The sequence below is a fragment of the Oncorhynchus kisutch genome, linkage group LG27 (genome assembly GCF_002021735.2).
Source record: "Oncorhynchus kisutch isolate 150728-3 linkage group LG27, Okis_V2, whole genome shotgun sequence".
In the NCBI taxonomy this organism is placed as follows: domain Eukaryota; kingdom Metazoa; phylum Chordata; class Actinopteri; order Salmoniformes; family Salmonidae; genus Oncorhynchus; species Oncorhynchus kisutch.
In genome coordinates this window covers 21917915-21937155 of record NC_034200.2, presented here as the reverse complement: position 1 = coordinate 21937155, position 19241 = coordinate 21917915, and the positions used below count along the sequence as shown (strand labels likewise).

Sequence of the window (19241 nt, the reverse complement as noted above, 5' to 3'; positions counted from 1 at the left end):
CACATGTAAGAGTTGTAGCTTGTCTAATGATAGTGGGTGTTTCCGGTTCTCTCCGGCACTGCAGCATGGCACCCACAGATCAGCTCTTGGATTTCCACACGGGCCATGCTTGTTTTTACTGGAACCCATAGTCTACACATCCAGAAGTGTGAAGCTTGCATCATTGTTGGTTTAGTCTCAGGCCAGTGGAGAAAGACAACTTATCTGGCTTATTGTTTTGATTGTTTTGGGGGGGTGTGTCTATCAATACAGGCATCGCAGCCTAAAGGGCACTGAATGCATATACCGCCCCCCGACTCTCTGATCTGCCACCCCGATGACATGGCCTCTGTCTGCCCTGAATGGAGCGCCATGGAAAGCTTGTATTTACCCATAGACATGGCATACAATGCAGAGCCATCTATGTGGAACGAGAGGAAGAGAAAGAAATAGTAAGCAGAACAAGGGAACATACCACCCTGGGTTCATACAACGCTCCTATTACGGCTCAGGCTCACGTGCCTGGTAGCTTATTGTGAGACCGAGAACTACGTTGTCTCCATGCAGGCTAGTTTCTACTAATGATGTTCCTTCTGTCTGTGTGGAATCTGGTACTATAGAATGGTGGCCCAGTGGGTCCATTGAGTGGGCTAGCTTTGGGTCCATTGAGTGGGCTAGCCTTGGGTCCATTGAGCGGGCTTGCCTTGGGTCCATTGAGCGGGCTAGCTTTGGGTCCATTGAGCGGGCTAGCCTTGGGTCCATTGAGCGGGCTAGCTTTGGGTCCATTGAGCGGGCTAGCTTTGGGTCCATTGAGCGGGCTAGCTTTGGGTCCATTGAGCGGGCTAGCTTTGGGTCCATTGAGCGGGCTAGTTTTGGGTCCATTGAGCGGGCTAGCCTTGGGTCCATTGAGCGGGCTAGCCTTGGGTCCATTGAGCGGGCTAGCCTTGGGTCCATTGAGCGGGCTAGCCTTGGGTCCATTGAGCGGGCTAGCTTTGGGTCCATTGAGCGGGCTAGCTTTGGGTCCATTGAGCGGGCTGGCTTTGGGTCCATTGAGCAGGCTGGCTTTGGGTCCATTGAGCAGGCTGGCTTTGGGTCCATTGAGCGGGCTAGCTTTGGGTCCATTGAGCGGGCTAGCTTTGGGTCCATTGAGCGGGCTAGCTTTGGGTCCATTGAGCGGGCTAGCTTTGCGTCCGTCAGTGCTTCCCTTAGAGGGACTGTCACTGGTGAGCTGCTCTTTTTCAGAGTGTCAGGGCCATGTGAATGAACGGCTCTCTAGCGATAAGGCCTTTTCTTTGTAAACAGAACAGAGCCCAAGTGCATTGTGTGGTATTGTTTACTGAGCCTTTTATTCTGTCTGCATGCGCATGTGTGAACGCGTGACGTTATTTGGTGCGGGCCTGAATGGGCTGGTGTCAGTTTTATCCTGTCCCCCAGGTTATTGAGTTCACTTGTTTTTGTGCTCTGAAATAAACTGACAGCAAAGACAAATCCCCTGTTATAATCTTTATAATATGAACGCCACATGTTGGGGTTTTCTGCTGGAGAGAGAGACTGATATTTCACTTACTGAATCCGGTTGCAAATATCACAAAGGGACTGTGAAATTACCATTGCATTGTTGAAATGGCTACTTTACCACGGCCACAGTTATAGCATTTCTCCTTCATTGCAATACTCCTGTGGTTCAGTGATTGAAAGAAAGGAATAACATGGGTGATGTAATCTAACCAGGGACTTGGGATTCTGTCTGTCTTTTGGAGGAGCCTATTCCAATCCTAACATCTCCAGCACACATTACACATTCAAAGGTCCCAGCCAGAGCCAGCGCTGAGAAAGCCTGTCTCACCCTCTGACTAAATAACATCCTGTTTCACCGCAGTGCTAGGTAACCGGGAGCGAGTGTGTTCCGAGCGCCATCAATGCCTTTTGGCACCCCCTGTTGTCTCCGGATCTCATTTCTGTTCTCCACACATCTCCTCCTCTCTCTTTCTCCTCCGCTCTCTTTCTCCTCCTTCTCTTTATCCTCATCTTTCTTCTGCATGCAGCATCTCAGTGGCAGCGGCAGTGGTGTCCAGGACCCTGCTTCCAAGCTGACGCCTGCTAACCGCTGTTTAAGCTTTGTGGTGAGCCAGGCCCTTGCCTGAGGCCTAGACAGACCCGGCGAGAACAAAGAGCTCCTGTGAATCCTGGGCCCAGTGGGCAGCCGGTTCAGGGTGAATAAAGCAGGTCACGGCGAGATTAAGACTGTACTGTGTGCATGCGGAGGGGTGCGGGGCGCTAGCGCATCATTGGGCTTTTTCAGGGTGCATACCAGCTCACAAGGCAAGGCAGTCCCCTGAAACAAAAGTAGAGGGGATAGGCGTAGATAATGAGGAGTTTGGGAGGGAGGAGGAAGGCAGGAGGGGGGGATAGGCCTAGATAATGAGGAGTTTGGGAGGGAGGAGGGGGGATAGGCCTAGATAATGAGGAGTTTGGGAGTTGGAGGAGGGGGGGATAGGCCTAGATAATGAGGAGTTTGGGAGGGACGAGGGGGGGATAGGCCTAGATAATGAGTTTGGGAGGGAGGAGGGGGATAGGCTTAGATAATGAGGGGGAAGGGGGGGGATATGCCGAGATAATGAGGAGTTTGGGAGGGGGGAGGAGGGGGGGATAGGCCTAGATAATGAGGAGTTTGGGAGGGAGGAGGAGGGGATAGGCCTAGATAATGAGTAGTTTGGGAGGGAGGAGGGGGGATAGGCCTAGATAATGAGGTGTTTGGGAGGGAGGAGGGGGGGATAGGCCTAGATAATGGGGAGTTTGGGAGGGACGAGGGGGGGATAGGCCTAGATAATGAGTTTGGGAGGGAGGAGGGGGATAGGCTTAGATAATGAGGGGGGAGGGGGGGGATAGGCCGAGATAATGAGGAGTTTGGGAGGGAGGAGGGGGGGATAGGCCTAGATAATGAGGAATATGGGAGGGAGGAGGGGGGGATAGGCCTAGATAATGAGGCGTTTGGGAGGGAGGAGGGGGGGATAGGCCTAGATAATGAGGAGTTTGGGAGGGGGGAGGAAGGGAGGAGGGGGGGGGGGGTAGGCTTAGATAATGAGGAGTTTGGGAGGGAGGGGGGGGGGGGATAGGCCTAGATAATGAGGAATATGGGAGGGAGGAGGGGGGGATAGGCCTAGATAATGAGGAATATGGGAGGGAGGAGGGGGGGATAGGCCTAGATAATGAGGAGTTTGGGAGGGAGGAGGGGGGATAGGCCTAAATAATGAGGAGTTTGGGAGGGAGGAGGGGGGGATAAGCCTAGAGAATGAGGAGTTTGGGAGTTGGAAGAGGGGAGGGGAGGAGTGGTAATTTCAGTTGCCGCCATTACATTGCCTTTGCTTCAGCTGATCTGAAGCCTGTCTTTACAGAATACAACACACCTTCAGGGTCCCAAGCAGCATCAGAATGCATGCAAGACGAGGCTTCACGTCATGCCCCATCCTTCGTGTCAGTTTTTTTCTGGTCCAGATGCTTAGCTTGGCTTGATGAGCATTTAATGAAGTCATCCAGAAGCCCAATTGCAGATCAGGGATTGCTATCTTGTTAATGGACCAATGGAGATGTCAGTTCATCTCGCCTCAGCTGTACATTTACTCATAGCTTCCGCATTATGGCAATGGTTTGGTTTGTGGGGGAGGAGGAGGTTTGTGTCTGACAAGCTCACAGTGTCTTCAGACTTTAAAAGCAGATTTTTCTTTCTTGAAGATTCATTGTTTTTTGTTTCTTTCCATCTGAGACTGGTTTACAACTGAAGGGGTTAATAAGTTATGCCAAAAGTGGCGATTAGATTTGCACTACACATTTTTCTCTTTGTCAACAGAACAAATGCTAACTTCAGAGCCTGTTTCTGTCTTTAGCCACTTGCTATTCTTTGCACATTTTCTCATCGTCGACGGCAGCATTTTTTGCTTTTGTGAGTTTTATGAAATATAAGCCTCTTAATGCGCACTTATCAAGCACCGCCGACCGTGCTTCAAGAACAAACGCCTCACGAGGCATTTTGCTGCCCTGACTGCTCCTTGTCAATCACAACAAGACGGTGGCAGATGGTTGCTTGCATATTAAACAGGAATCTGTACATTTTAAGGGCACACATAATGAAAGACCAGTGTTAGATGGGTGCATTAGAGGCCATGGCTGTAGAGAGACTAGAGGGGGTTGATAAGAGCATCGCTAGGCATTGAGGAGCTGACCTGATCTGTCAGTAATTGGGGGATAAATGCAGCCTGGTGACCTTTGGGAGCTGTCAGCTTCTCTTATGCACCCTGGCTGCCCCTCAGCTAGCAGCTAACCCTCTACCTGCAGCTCCTCCCTCGACACACAAGGCTAAGGAACAATGCAAGGCACGCAAACACAGCAAACAAGAGCAGCGAAACCCCAGATCTCAATCTTTTTGTTTAGCCTTGGGTAAGAGGTTTGCTCGCACACAGGAGAGAGGAGAAGGCTGGCCAGTTTTCTCTACACATCAACCAAGGCCCTTTGACTGCAGTACTGTGTACTGACTGGAACAGCCCAGGTGTTTTGTTTGTGAGGAACATTGGATATTCTGCATTTGTTTTCTCTGCTACACATTGCACAGCACCATTCAAGGGGAATTTAAGTGTACCTTCCACGCACACGGAGCATTCACTGTTGCCTCCTGCAATGTCTTGAATTGATCAGGGAAACGGAATATGCTTTCTCAGCTCTGCTTTTAGTATGGCAGCCATGAAGACCTTGAGCCCAAATAACAATGAGGGGATATCCCCCTCCCATTCTGTCAGCCTCCATTTGAAGAGCTGGCGTTCTTTTATCTCAAGCAGGACATCTGTACGTGATTACGGCCCGTCCCAACGTGCTACGATTCATCTTCTCCTTTCAGCCTGCTCTCTCTCACTCTCTCGTTCATATTTATCTCTTCCACAAAGACTGCTTTCCAGCCTGAATCTATGAATGATCAGCAGCAGAATAATGGCACTTCAGCCACGTCTGGTTTGCACCGGGTGCTAAATGATTGTTTTGATCTTCCCCAGTGCGGCGCTGCTAGCTATAGCTCAGATTTGTATCACCCCCCCAACTCAACGACAGGCCTACAAGCTCCCCCCCAACTCAACGACAGGCCTACAAGCTCAAAACACATCTTATCTTATAGTTCCGTAGACGTCCGTGCCTGTGTTTTAAGGGAGGCCCAGTGAAAGGGAGTTGATTAAAGCTTTTCCCCCTCTATGCCGTCGCATAGAATTCAAGCGAATCAGAAATCAATTGAATGTGATCGTGACAAATGGCTCCCAGTGCTGGGGCCATGATGGCGCCGTTAGGAAATCACAAATGAATCAATCAGGCCTTTATCAGATCAGCGGGCCCTGGGCCTTGTGTGATGCTGAATGCACTGCTGTGTCTGTGCATATGTCTGTTGTGTAGAGATAGATGGGTGGGAGGCAGGGGTGCTGTGTTAACCTCCAAGCTGCTGGAACAGATGGAAGGGGGACTGGGGTGCTGTGTTAACCTCCAAGCTGCTGGAACAGATGGAAGGGGGACTGGGGTGCTGTGTTACCCTCCATGCTGCTAGAACAGATGGACTGGGGTGCTGTGTTAACCTCCATGCTGCTAGAACAGATGGAAGGGCGACTGGGGTGCTGTGTTACCCTCCATGCTGCTGGAACAGATGGAAGGGGGACTGGGGTGATGTGTTAACCTCCATGCTGCTCGAACAGATGGAAGGGGGACTGGGGTGCTGTGTTAACCTCCATGCTGCTAGAACAGATGGAAGGTGGACTGGGGTGCTGTGTTAACCTCCATGCTGCTAGAACAGATGGAAGGGGGACTGGGGTGCTGTGTTAACCTCCATGCTGCTGGAACAGATGGAAGGGGGACTGGGGTGCTGTGTTAACCTCCATGCTGCTGGAACAGATGGAAGGTGGACTGGTATGTGGCTGTAGTTTGGGTGGAATGGGCAGAGAGAGATGGGGGGGGTTGCGGGTCCTAGGCTGTGGAGGCTGTACTGTGCGTGCTGTGTTGGCCCAGCTCCCTGCCTTCCTTTGCATACAGATCTCCAGCTCAGCCTCCATGGCTGATTAGAGGTTAATGGTTTAGAAGCGGGGAGGGACTTCCTTCTGATTGGCTGGTGGGGCCCACGTGGGCGGGCCGGCGGAGTGGCAGATGGTGCAGGCCCAGTGAGGGAGTGGAGCGGTGAACGAGGGAGGGAGGGAGGGAGGAGAGGAGGGAGCAAATTAATGAAGGGGTTCTCTCTCCTATCCTCAGCTCTTCCCAGTCACCGGCTATGGAAGGCCTACACATATAACCCCAACCTCACCACTGCATACAGCAAGCCATTGCTGCAGTAGACAGATGGTTGGTGGACTCAGCCTCAGCAGAGTAAATTGGTCCAGGCTGGAGGAGCTGCATTAGAAGCATCAACCCCAGATGAATTATTATGACTATTAGACACTGCAGCAGACGGATCAATAAGCTGGACTCAAATGTCTCAATGTCTTACTGCCTCTCTCCTCCTAACTCCTACTTATACCTATACACTGTAGGCATAAACCCAGTCACTTGGTGCTATGGATGGATGGATGGAGGACGGACGGACAGGATGGTGTAGAGTAAGAGTAAGCCTACTGAAACAAACCCCCTCCCTCCCCTGGCTCAGTCATATTGTTCATGTAGCATCCATGCATGCTGCATCCATCCAGGCTCCTCCCCCACCGCACAGCTCTTCCCCAGAGACAGACGGCCATGTGCTTCTGCTCAGGATCAAATCAGCTTTGTGGGGCTGGCAGGGCTCCCAGAACCAAACATTAATTTCACCTTTGTTAGAAATTCATCTGTTTAGGGGCTTTACCCTGGCCCCTTGATTACAACAGTATGGGGAATAACTGGGGGAAAATGCTATATCTAATGGTTGTGACGATGGTTTTGCATATCTCTGTAAGTGAACAAAGCCAGCGCGGTGAGAAGGATAGGGACCTCTTAATGTGTGACATCACAGCCCCAGAGTGTTAAGGAGTGGTCTGGAGAAGAGACAAGGGAGCTTCAGCTGCTGCTTTTAGATCTGACCCCTATAGCTGATAGCTGGTCAGAGCTGGCCTCCTTCAGAGCTGGCCTCCTTCAGAGCTGGCCTCCTTCAGAGCTGGCCTCCTTCAGAGCTAGCCTCCTTCAGAGCTGGCCTCCTTCAGAGCTGGCCTCCTTCAGAGCTGGCCTCCTTCAGAGCTAGCCTCCTTCAGAGCTAGCCTCCTTCAGAGCTGGCCTCCTTCAGAGCTGGCCTCCTTCAGAGCTGGCCTCCTTCAGAGCTAGCCTCCTTCAGAGCTAGCCTCCTTCAGAGCTGGCCTCCTTCAGAGCTGGCCTCCTTCAGAGCTGGCCTCCTTCAGAGCTAGCCTCCTTCAGAGCTGGCCTCCTTCAGAGCTGGCCTCCCGATGCGAAGTGATTTATGCTGCAGTGTCAAGAGCCTCCTACTGTGGTTAGCCCTGACCCGGTCTCTGGCGTCCGCTACCCCTGACCCGGTCTCTGGCGTCCGCTACCCCTGACCCGGTCTCTGGCGTCCACTACCCCTGAACCGGTCTCTGGCGCACAGCGTTTTGTATCGCTGCAAGCTTGTGTACGATAAATAAGCCAGCCGTGTTTGCCACATGGTCCGTCCTCCCCCTCCCCAATCAGCTGTCCTCTCCTCCTCTATGCCTGGCTGGCCATGGCAACCTTGGACTCTTCCTGGAGACAATTGAGAGTTGCCACAGAGTGTGTGGAGTGCTGGCCTGACCCATATTAGATGTGGCAGAGTGTTGTGTTGATTATCCCTCCCTCCCTCCCTCCCTCCCTCCCTCCCTCCCTCCCTCCCTCCCTCCCTCCCTCCCTCCCTCCCTCCCTCCCTCCCTCCCTCCCTCCCTCCCTCCTTCCCTCCTTCCCTCCCTCCCTCCCTCCCTCCAACCATCTCACCACCCCTCCCACCATCCCTCCTTCCATCCCTCCCACATCCCTACTTCCATCCCTCCCACCGTCCCTCCCACATCCCTCCCATCACCCCTCCCAGCAACAGCAGCAGCATCTTGCATTGTGACTGAACTGACACCTCCATACCACCTGCTGACGACACCCAGACCCTCCTCCTCCTCAGGACACCCAGACACCCCTCCCTCATCTAGAAGAGCATCACTGTTTGCAGGTTCTAGACCAGGCCCAGAAAGGACACACACACCATGCGGAAGGAAGGAGGGTTCAACGAAGAGGGGGATTGTATTGCCTCGAGCTTCTAGAGAAAGACCGAAAAGGAAAGAGCAGCAGAAAGGGACTGCAGGATCACATTCAGCGACACGGCCGGCCAACAAAAGACAGGGCGGGGGTTGGGGTGGCTGGGGGGAAACGGGAGCCCCTGGCTGAAAGACGAGGAGGGCCCTTCATGTCCATCAGCGGCAGATGCCTGGCTCTCTACTGTAGGGAACACTGTGAAAGGAGATGAGGAGCCACCTTACCCAGCCTGCCCCTCTTTAACCAGCAGCAGGCTTTGGCATTGCAGCAACTGTCAGATTCAGACCCACACCACGCTGCAGCACGGAGATAGGGCCTAATAGTCACCCTTACACCGAGCACAGGTCCCATACTGCAGTCTGCAGCCACTCTACATACTGTGACTGACCGCAGAGGTGAGCGAGGTTCCTCGGTCTGACTACATATGCATAGGTAGCACATTGTTGTGGCAATGTACCCTCAGATTTTTGGGGGCCCTGAGCAAATCTTTAGGTCTTGTGAGCGGACACTTGAACATTGTGAGAATTTTGTGCAACTTACAGTTTTAGATGGTTGCCAATAGGCTGTTGTGGCTATTTGAGCATAAAGTAGACCTACCAACAAAACCAATGGAGCAAATCACATAACATTTTCACATGGAAATAGCTTTTGATTTCTATGATATAGCCTACAGTAACCTATATGTGGTGTTCAGTACAGGCCTACATTGCATGAGACTTTTAAAAACGTTTTTACATTATGAAGGACTTGATATTAATTCACAAGTTTTTTTTACTTGGTCTGTAACATCATGGGCTAAATAGGTGACTGTAAATTGCATTGTATTGTGTTGTACGATGCAAGAAACCACTTTCTGAAATATTATTATTACCATACAGAAAAGACGCAGCAGTACTCTACATATGTGTTTCAATTTACAAGATCATTTAAAAAAAATTCTGTAAACAACCTTTCAGTGCAGCGGTTCTTCCCTCTCTGTAGACTGGGGGCTAGATCCCTTTGAGATAACCTCAGAGGTGTATGGCAGAAGGCTTCTCCCTGGTACTGAGTGTACATGTACTCTGTCATCGGATTAGTGGAACGGTAAGGATGGAGGTAGTATGAGCGGCATCATGTACAGTGCACGTCTTCTCTTTCCATTGTGGAGTTCGAGTGTTCGAGTAAGGATGGTATCGTCATCTACAGTCGTGTGCCTGTGTTACCACCTCTCTCTGATTTTAGAACGCAGTAGTCACCTCTATCTCCTCTGTGTCGTCCACTTTATTGGCTCACTGTTACATCACACAGAGCAAGCTGCCATAGACGAACATGGTGGTGAGCAGCAACAGAGTTGAGAAACCTTTTTGGATTGGATTGTTTGGATTGTTTCATAAATTGCTACATTTATTAGGTAGGGTGAGTGGACTATCCTGGCTAAATACATCACATGACACGAGCTGACTTGAACAACAACCTGATAACATATTACATATATAGGATAAGGATTATTCCTGGAACTATAATTCTCCATTTGCGTCTACTGACTGTTCTTCAACTATTTATTTTGATTTGTATTATTATTCATCTGTGGACATTGTTACCAAGTAGGCCTTGTGCGTAGAGTTTTCTAGATTCATTTTGCAGTCATTGTTTTTTGTTCGACACATTTTAAAGTGAAGATTCTGAGTCTCAGCATAACTCTGTTACCGTGTAATGACCCGTATCCCACATCTTACTAGTTTTCTAGTTTGTTCCCTTGTTTCTGTCATATTGATATACAGTACCCGTTTTACAAGACTGCCTTGGAAATAGACCAAGACCGTACCTGTACAGTACAAGATTTGATGACTGAATGGCGCAGTAAACACAAGTCTGCCGTTTTCTCCACAAGGTTTCCATGCATCTTTGTCTTTCACCAAATTCACTTTGAACTCTGTGTTGTGCTGCAAGTCATTTGCAACACATAGGGCTAGCCCCTCTCTGTTTCTTTTATCAAAAGGAAAACAGACATCACCATAAACTCTCCTTAATCAGATGGGCCTGTGGTTTTGTCTCAGCCTGAAAGGGTTTGGCAGTAAATTGGACGTTGACCACCCCCCCAAGAAAAAGGGAACTGGGGAAGAGGGGGGCTTGTTTCTCAGAAGAGCTCATCTGGAAAAGGCTTTTGTGGGATTTGGCAAGAGAACGGCAGGCTTTACTCCCCTGTCTCACTAGTCTAACCCTAGAATTAATTGTGTATTTGTGATCTTGTGTGTGAGAGTGAACTTGCTTGTGAGCTTGCGTGTGGGAGTGAGCTTGCGTGTGCGTGTTAGGCATTCCAGGTCTATTACAGTTCACCAGACAGGTTGGTGTTTATTAGGTTAGCCTTGGTTAGCTGAGCTTTCTACATTGAAGGTTTGTAGGTTGGGCTTTTTATATACCACTCTATGGGGTGTAGGGTACCTATGTCCAGTGTGTACTATGGATAGCCAGGGGTCATGTCCTACAACTCTTTATTCACATTCAATCTGCTATCATGGGTCACCTGGCAGCCAGGGAGCATAGAAATTAAATAAATAGAATGTGTTTAAGTTCAGGGAGCAGGCCTGGTTGCTATGGTTTGGTGGGGTACTGTGATATAGTAATTTAGTTCTGTTCTCCCAGCCCCCTCTCTGAGCCTCCCTCCAGCATTAATAATTTACCAGTCAAAGTGAGCTGCCAGACTTTCTATCAGACACACACACCACTTTACCATCCCTCTTGCTGCATGCGCTCTCTCCTCTCCCCACCCTTTGCCCCTCAACAACCGACTGACTGACTTCCAAAACCTCAAAAATGCCAGAACCTCGCAAACAGGCAGGAGCATTTCCTGTGAAGAAACCGTTTCATCTGGTCCAGACGTATTTAACTAGTATCCACTTTTTCCTTCACATTTTCCTTCACTATCTTATCTACTCCTTTTGTATTACACATCTTATCATCTAACTAATCTACAAACGTGGTTTATATGAGCTGCCGGCCCCTAGTTTTATTATTTTAAGACTGTGTACTACGTGGCTCGAACTTCTAGCTTCCCTTGAACTGATTATGATACTGCTAGCTCAATCCCAGAGTGCTTTGGGGGTAGATTACCTTTTTTTTCTTTTGCAAACTGGTGCTCTCTTTGTAAAGGTTAACTTAATCACATGTTAGTTTGCAGGATTCTTTGTGTGTACATTGCCAGAATGTTTTGACAGCCCCTTCATTACTTGTGTGACTTGTGACTTCTATAGTGCTGAGTCCCAACTATTCTTCAGCTGAATGTACTGCTAAAGGGGAAGATGTGAAATCACAGCAGTAATTTCAATGTTGATTAAGTCTGCTGACACCGGTCTTCTCTCCCTCTCTCTGTCTCTCCAGGTTTCCACCTCAGTGGCACAGTCACGGAGCCCGCCTCCCAGTCGGAGCCCGAGGTCACCCACAAGGTGGCCATCAGCTTCGACCGCTGCAAGATCACCTCGGTCACCTGCGGCTGCGGCAACCGAGACATCTTCTACTGCGCCCATGTGGTGGCACTGTCCCTGTACCGCATCAGGAAGCCAGAGCAGGTCAAGCTGCGGCTGCCCATCTCAGAGACCCTGTTCCAGATGAACAGAGACCAGCTACAGAAGCTGGTCCAGTACCTCATCACAGCACACCACACAGAGGTGCTGCCCACTGCCCAGAAACTAGCCGACGAGATCCTTTCGTCCAATTCTGAGATCAACCAGGTCCATGGTAAGAAAGACACACAACACCAAGACTTCAGTTTCTGGACATAACGTAAGGTCCCCATGTTCACATAGAGTTTGCATTTGGTGAACAGTTGATTCATGTTTAGCACAGGAATTTAGACAGAACAACACGCTTTTACATCCTATACCTGCCACCAGATGACCAGGTATTGTGCTTTACCCAGGGCCTCTGCCAGTCCCTTACATTCCTTAGTTTCTACCCCAATCTTCCTTTGGTGGGCTTGAAGAGCAAGGTGTGATGTTTAGGCAGAGTCCTGACAGAGTACTGATTGCCGTACCAAAGCAGCAGCCAGGACTCGGAGGCATTAAACAACACGTTTGATGCCAGAGTCTCCCGGCCTGCTGGTGCTTTCCATTTCTGAAAGTAAAAAAAGAAAGTCAGACGTCGGCGTTCAAACGTTTCTAACTGCTTGGCACCAGAGCAGGCAGTTATCCCTCTAGTCTGGAAAACAGAGTTTGTGTCTTAAATGGCACCCTATTCCCTATATAGCGCACTACTTTTGACCAGGGCCCATACTCTGGGCAAAAGTAGTACACTATATAAGAAATAGGTGCAGTTTTGGATGAATACAGGGGAACTCTGCAGCTTGTTATCTGTCCACATCACTATCAAAATATTTATCCACCCCAGCCGCTTAACAAGGAAGTCCATCGCCCAGTCTCCTGGTGTTTGCTGTCGGTGTGTTGAAGTGGGGGCCCCCTTGACAATGAAGAAGCAGGATTTGATTGAGGGTTTGATTGTGGAATGTGAACGTTCGGATACAACAGTGACTTGGCAGGACTTCAGTTGGTTCTACTGGGTGTTAGTGATTCCTAAAGGACACCTACCTGGGTTTACATACCTGGGTTTACATACCTGGGTTTACATACCTGGGTTTACATACCTGGGTTTACATACCTGGGGTCACACATTGTTAAAGTTTTTTTTAGCTGTTTGCTTAATTAGAAAAATATTTAAGGAACAAACGTATTATGAGGTTAGATTCGAGGTGTGTCTGGCAGTGATTATTGATATAATGCATGTTTTGGGGCCTGCTAGCTTTAGTTGTGGTTTTTAATTCATCCTTGGTCTGACATTGTCTCTTTCTGTTTGTGTTCCCAGGGGCCCCGGACCCCACGGCAGGGGCCAGCATTGATGACGACAACTGCTGGCACCTGGATGAGGAGCAGGTCAGGGAGCAGGTCAAACTGTTCCTGTCCCAGGGAGGGTACTACGGCTCCGGGAAGCAGCTCAACTCCATGTTTGCCAAGGTACATACGTCTGCCCTGTCTGTCCTGTCTGTCCTGTCTCTCTGTCTGTCTGTCTCTCTGTCTGCCCTGTCTGTCCTGTCTGTCTGCCCTGTCTGCCTGTCTCTCTGTCTGTCTGTCTCTGTCTGCCTGTCTGTCTGCCCTGTCTGCCTGTCTGTCTGTCTCTGTCTGTCTGTCTCTGCATACATGAATGTTCAGTATCAAAATCCATCCCGGATGACTTACTGTATATTAACCTGTTGCGACGAGCAATCCCGTATCCGGGATCCTATTTATAGCCTCAAGCTCATTACCATAACGCAACGTTAACTATTCATGAAAATCGCAAATGAAATGAAATAAATATATTTGCTCTCAAGCTTAGCCTTTTGTTAACAACACTGTCATCTCAGATTTTCAAAATATGCTTTTGAACCATAGCTAAACAAGCATTTGTGTAAGAGTATTGATAGCTAGCATAGCATTAAGCCTAGCATTTAGCAGGCAACATTTTCACAAAAACAAGAAAAGCATTCAAATAAAATAATTTACCTTTGAAGAACTTCAGATGTTTTCAATGAGGAGACTCTCAGTTAGATAGCAAATGTTCAGCTTTTCCAAAAATATTATTTGTGTAGGAGAAATCGCTCCGTTTGTTCATCACGTTTGGCTACGAAAAAAACCTGTATCCAGGAGTGTAATTATAGCCGCAAGCTCATTAGCATAACGCAACGTTAACTATTCATGAAAATCACAAATGAAATGAAATAAATATATTAGCTCTCAAGCTTAGCCTTTTGTTAACAACACTGTCATCTCAGATTTTCAAAATATGCTTTTGAACCATAGCTAAACAAGCATTTGTGTAAGAGTATTGATAGCTAGCATAGCATTAAGCCTAGCATTCAGCATGCAACATTTTCACAAAAACAAGAAAAGCATTCAAATAAAATCATTTACCTTTGAAGAACTTCAGATGTTTTCAATGAGGAGACTCTCAGTTAGATAGCAAATGTTCAGTTTTTCCAAAAATATTATTTGTGTGGGACAAATCGCTCCGTTTTGTTCATCACGTTTGGGTAAGAAAAAAAACGAAAATTAAGTCATTACAACGCAAACTTCTTTCCAAATTAACTCCATAATATCGACAGAAACATGGCAAACGTTGTTTAGAATCAATCCTCAAGGTGTTTTTCACATATCTATCGATGATAAATCATTCGTGGCAGTTGACTTTCTCCTCTGAAGAAAATGGAAACGCGCATGGAGCTGGAGATTACGCAATAATTTCGACAGAGGACACCGGGCGGACACCTGGTAAATGTAGTCTCTTATGGTCAATCTTCCAATGATATGCCTACAAATACGTCACAATGCTGCAGACAACTTGGGGAAACGACAGAAAGTGCAGGCTCATTCCTGGCGCATTCACAGCCATATAAGGAGACATTGGAACACAGCGCATTCAAAATCTGGACCATTTCTTGTATGAAATTTCATCTTGGTTTCGCCTGTAGCATTAGTTCTGGGGCACTCACAGATAATATATTTGCAGTTTTGGAAACGCTAGAGTTTTTTCTTTCCAAAGCTGTCAATTACATGCATAGTCGAGCATCTTTTCGTGACAAAATATCTTGTTTAAAACGGGAACGTTTTTTATCCAAAAATTAAAAGAGCGCCCCCTATCTCGAAGAAGTTAATGAATGTTTTCTGTAGGTGCGAGAAATGCTGCGGATGCGTGACTCTAACGGTGCCAGGATGTTGACCCTGATCACAGAACAGTTCATGGCCGACCCTCGCCTCTCTCTGTGGCGGCAGCAGGGGACTGGCATGACGGACAAGTGTCGGCAGCTATGGGACGAACTGGGTAAGTCCCTCTCACTTCCTTAAATATACAGTGTAGAGCACCAATTTGCACAGAACAAATCAAATTTGATTTATCACATGCGCCGAATACAACCTTACAGTAAAATGCTTACTTACAAGCCCTTAACCAACAATGCAGTTTTAAGAAAAATATGTGTAAAAATAAGAAATAAAAGTAACAAAAAAAGTTAACAAAATAATTAAAGAGCAGCAGTAAAATAACAATAGCGGAGACGATATACAGGGGGTACCAGTACAGAGTTAATGTGTGGGGGCACCGGTTAGTCGGGGTAATATGAGGTAACACTGTTGATTGTGAGTTGCTATTAGCGTGTATGTTGTGGATTATAATGCATTGCAGAAGGCTATAAATGCATACATAATGCTTTATGAAGAGGGTATTGATAGGAAGTGTTTCTGACCAACTGTCTCATTGCTGCTTGGATGTTATTGATTTGGGTCAGTTGAAAAAAAATATGCCCTTGTCCAAAGCAGTGTGTGTCGTTCACAGTTGGTCAGTCGCTTAGGTAGCAGGTAGTAAAGCTACATCTGAAAAACCTTTCGGCTCAAAGAGCAATTCCAAACGGAATGTGGCCTCACCACTTCAGTCAGCACAGCTATGTAACTGTTACCTAACTGGAAAGCCACCATGATACGCGTGGTGTGAGGGATCTCTCTCGCCCCATGCATGCTGCTATAGCAGTGTATCAGTCAGTGCTGGAGCCAGTGGGTGTGATTGTGCAGCAGTCCAGCAGTGCATACATTAGGGTCAGGCACTCACCTCTATTGGGATTGCATGAAACGGGCCCGGGATCAATGGGGTTTTCAACCTCCCTGGTATTGATCGGAGCATTTAAAAGGGGTCGATGACTGCAGATCCTGAGGAGGTTCATTGGAGAGCAACAGCAGAGCACCGAGAGGTTTGCTGTGCCTCTCTCCCTCTTCAGGGACACACAACAGAACATCAGAACCCTGGCTCAGGGGTAATGTTTAGTTACCGGGGAGCGACAGGACAGGGCTCTCTGATTGGCTAGGACTGCCACAGGATGATCACCAAAGCGGCCAATCAAATGTGCTATTGTTGGGGGGGGGGGGGTGCTTTAAAGCAACCGTGCTACACTCTCGTAGGCTGTTAGTACCAGAAGCCGTCCGTGTGGTCAGCAGTGAGCTAACAAAGTGCTCTGAAACGAGGGTTTAAAAGGTAGTGAGAAGCAGGGGGTGAATACTGGTAATTTGTTACCTTTATGATAGGAAGGGATGTGAGGGGTAAACTAGTTCAGTTCCCTTCCCTGAGTCTTTACTACTAAGGATCTGTCTAACGTCCCAGTGCCTTTGTTTTAAAGATGTGACTTTAATACAGTCCAACCCGGACCACAACATACACTGTTAACTTTTATGACCCGTTCACAATATTACCATAGAAGGACATGATCTTTCTATGGACCCTCTCCTCCACACCTAAATAGTCAAACGCTATTGGTTATTCCGCCCATTGACCTTTACCCCTGGACCTTTATCCTTCCCCAGGTGCCCTGTGGGTGTGCATCGTGCTGAACCCGCACTGTAAGAGCGAGGAGAAGAGCGGCTGGCTGAAGCAGCTGAAGAAGTGGGGCGACATGGACATCTGTCCCCTGGAGGACGGCAACTACGGCAGTGAGTTGCCCAACATTACCAACGCTCTGCCACAGAGCAACTTCGCCCAGGGTCAGTCGCAGTCTGGAGTCACATACATATAGAATACACATGTATACTGTTATATACACACACTGGGCCTGTAAACTGTCACTAGAATGCATTTTATTTCCCAAACCATGATTCTGATACAGTGGTGAAAGTTGACTGTAGTTATCGTAGTAATCCTGAGTATATTGTACTCAAAGTACTCATCGATAGTGAGTGATTGCTGAGTGATACTATACAGTATGTCCAATGGACTGAGGTCTAACTTTCCCCTTCCGTCCCTCCCTGTGTGTCCCCCTCCAGACTCCCTGGCCCGGCCCAGACGGACAGTGTTCACGCGGGCCATGGAGGCCTGTGATCTCCACTGGCAGGACAGCCACCTGCAGAGGATCATCAGCTGTGACTACTACATGTCCCCAGCCTACCAGAGAGAGGGAGAGAGTCTGCTCTTCAACCCCCAGGGCCTGCCTCTATGGCTAGGTGAGAATGAAATGGCCTGCTCAGTACACACTCTCAGCACTAGATATTATATTAATTCAAGATGATATCGGGAGGCCATCTCAGTATATTTTTATTAACACCACGTACACAGACGTATATACGGACACACGCGCACACACACGCTGGCCCAGCTCCTGGCAGGAGTTAAAGCCATGATGCTGGTGTGTTTTCCTATCTGTAACACCACCACATTATTTGTGTCATAAGCCTCCTTTAATTCCACTTCCACTGAACCCTGGTGCTGGAGTAAACATCTTCTGGGGGAAGATTTGTCCTCATTCTGCACAACTTAAGCCCGGATAGAGGGAGTGGGTGTCTTCTGCAGAGGCTGCCGGCATTGGTGTGGTGTGGTGTTGCTGAGCTTGTCATGTGACTTGTGTCGTAGATCACGTCCCCACAGCGTGTGCGCGGGTCGATGCCCTGCGTTCCCATGGTTACCCCCGCGAGGCGCTGCGGTTGGGCGTGGCCATCATCAACACCCTCCGGCTGCAGCAGCACCGCCAGCTGGACATCTACAAGCACCAGAAGAAAGGTAGCGCCCCCTGTCTGCCTGGAGGCAGTTCACTGTTCTCATTAGTAGGGCCCAGTGTTTTTCCTGGTTACCTGACCTGATGAGGGAAAACTCTGAGCCCTACGTAACAGAACGAATACGTTCAATTTTTTTATACAGTGTTTGATCTTGTTGTAACCCTGCTGTGTTCCTGTGTGTCAGAGCTGCTTCAGAGGGGGACAACCAGCACAACTAACCTGGAGGGCTGGGTGGGACACCCCCTGGATCCCATCGGCTGTCTCTTCACCACCCTCACTGAGACCTGCCGGGTGGAGGACGACAACGCTATGGACACTGGAGGTACGCATCTGGCCAAGCCCTGTCTAGGCAACATTTACAGCCCTCGTCAATCGAACTGGTAAAAATGAGGTCAGTCCAACAACCACCGCTGATCAAGGCCGTCCCCTGGCAAAGTCACCCATATAGAACAGTCCCATACAATTTGGTAGAGGCCACGGCAACTAGCACCGATTTCACTCTTAACAGGAATAAAATCAATCACCATTTGCATCCCATACGTCCAATAGCCCAGCCAAACACAGATCAGGAATTTGGTACCGCCTATACTTACAAACCTACAGGGAGGCATTGTGTGCCGAAACAATACTGGCGAGTGGTACGGTGAGGGGGCTAGAGAGAGAGACAGAGAGAGAGGGTGTGTTAGAGAGACACAGAGAGAGAGGGAGAGTGTGTGTGGATTATAATTTATAGGGTCATCCTCACAGTTCTTTGTTTGACTCTGGTGAGCAGCTGGAAACATCTGGTAGGGGGCAGGGTTTAACTTGAATTCTGACCAATCAGGGGTCTTTACACATCAGAACCAACAACAGCAGCTGCAGCTGGTCAGAAGAGCCAGAGCCATAACAGTGGAAAGAGGAAAACATGGAGGCTATCATGGCTACAGTATGAGAACTAACCCGGGCAGCAAAGGGATTCCACATGGTTAAATCCACCTTGGAGCTGATCTCACACATGCCAAAAAGCCTAGAAGCCCAAGGCTTACATCCAATGGACGTTCCATTGGAGAAGAGATGTTGTTTGATCCAGCATCACGATTGGAGAATCTTGAAATCCCCCCACGTAATAAACAGGATTGTTGTAGAGAGGGAGGAATAATTTGCCAGGGGGATTTAAGTGTGAGCCTCCCGTGGGTTGGGTCTGAGTCCTTGTCAGCAGATGTTAGTGTTTTTCCGGGGCCTCAGGGACACTTCTCTCTCTCTGGTGCTGCCTGGCATCCACAGCTGCCTGTGTGGGAGACTGGGAGCTAGAGAGAGAGGCTCCTGTCTGTGTCAGCTGCTCTCCATAACCAGCACCTTTCAGCCCCACCCCCAATAAAAATAAACTAGGCAGCCATTTTGGATTATTGTTAGCATCTAGCAATATCTCATAATCCTGCTCGAACGCCATTGCAAACCGTTTTAATAAAGGTTTAATAAAATAGAATGGAATCTTACTTCCAT

General features: G+C 48.6%; 1 protein-coding gene across 2 annotated transcripts in view; it reads left to right on the top strand.

Moving 5' to 3' along the window:
* LOC109871754 (zinc finger SWIM domain-containing protein 5-like) overlaps positions 1-19241 on the top strand; it is a 48494-nt gene that overhangs the window by 21261 nt on the left and 7992 nt on the right. Inside the window, exons 2-8 of one of the 2 annotated variants that reach the window (XM_020462738.2) lie at positions 11584-11940; positions 13060-13208; positions 14901-15051; positions 16578-16703; positions 17034-17210; positions 17617-17763; positions 17944-18081. In XM_020462738.2, coding sequence (XP_020318327.2) covers positions 11584-11940; positions 13060-13208; positions 14901-15051; positions 16578-16703; positions 17034-17210; positions 17617-17763; positions 17944-18081 — 1245 coding nt within the window. Of the gene's footprint in view, positions 1-11583; positions 11941-13059; positions 13209-14900; positions 15052-16577; positions 16755-17033; positions 17211-17616; positions 17764-17943; positions 18082-19241 lie in introns of both variants that reach the window. The other variant, XM_020462737.2, reaches the window with a different exon arrangement.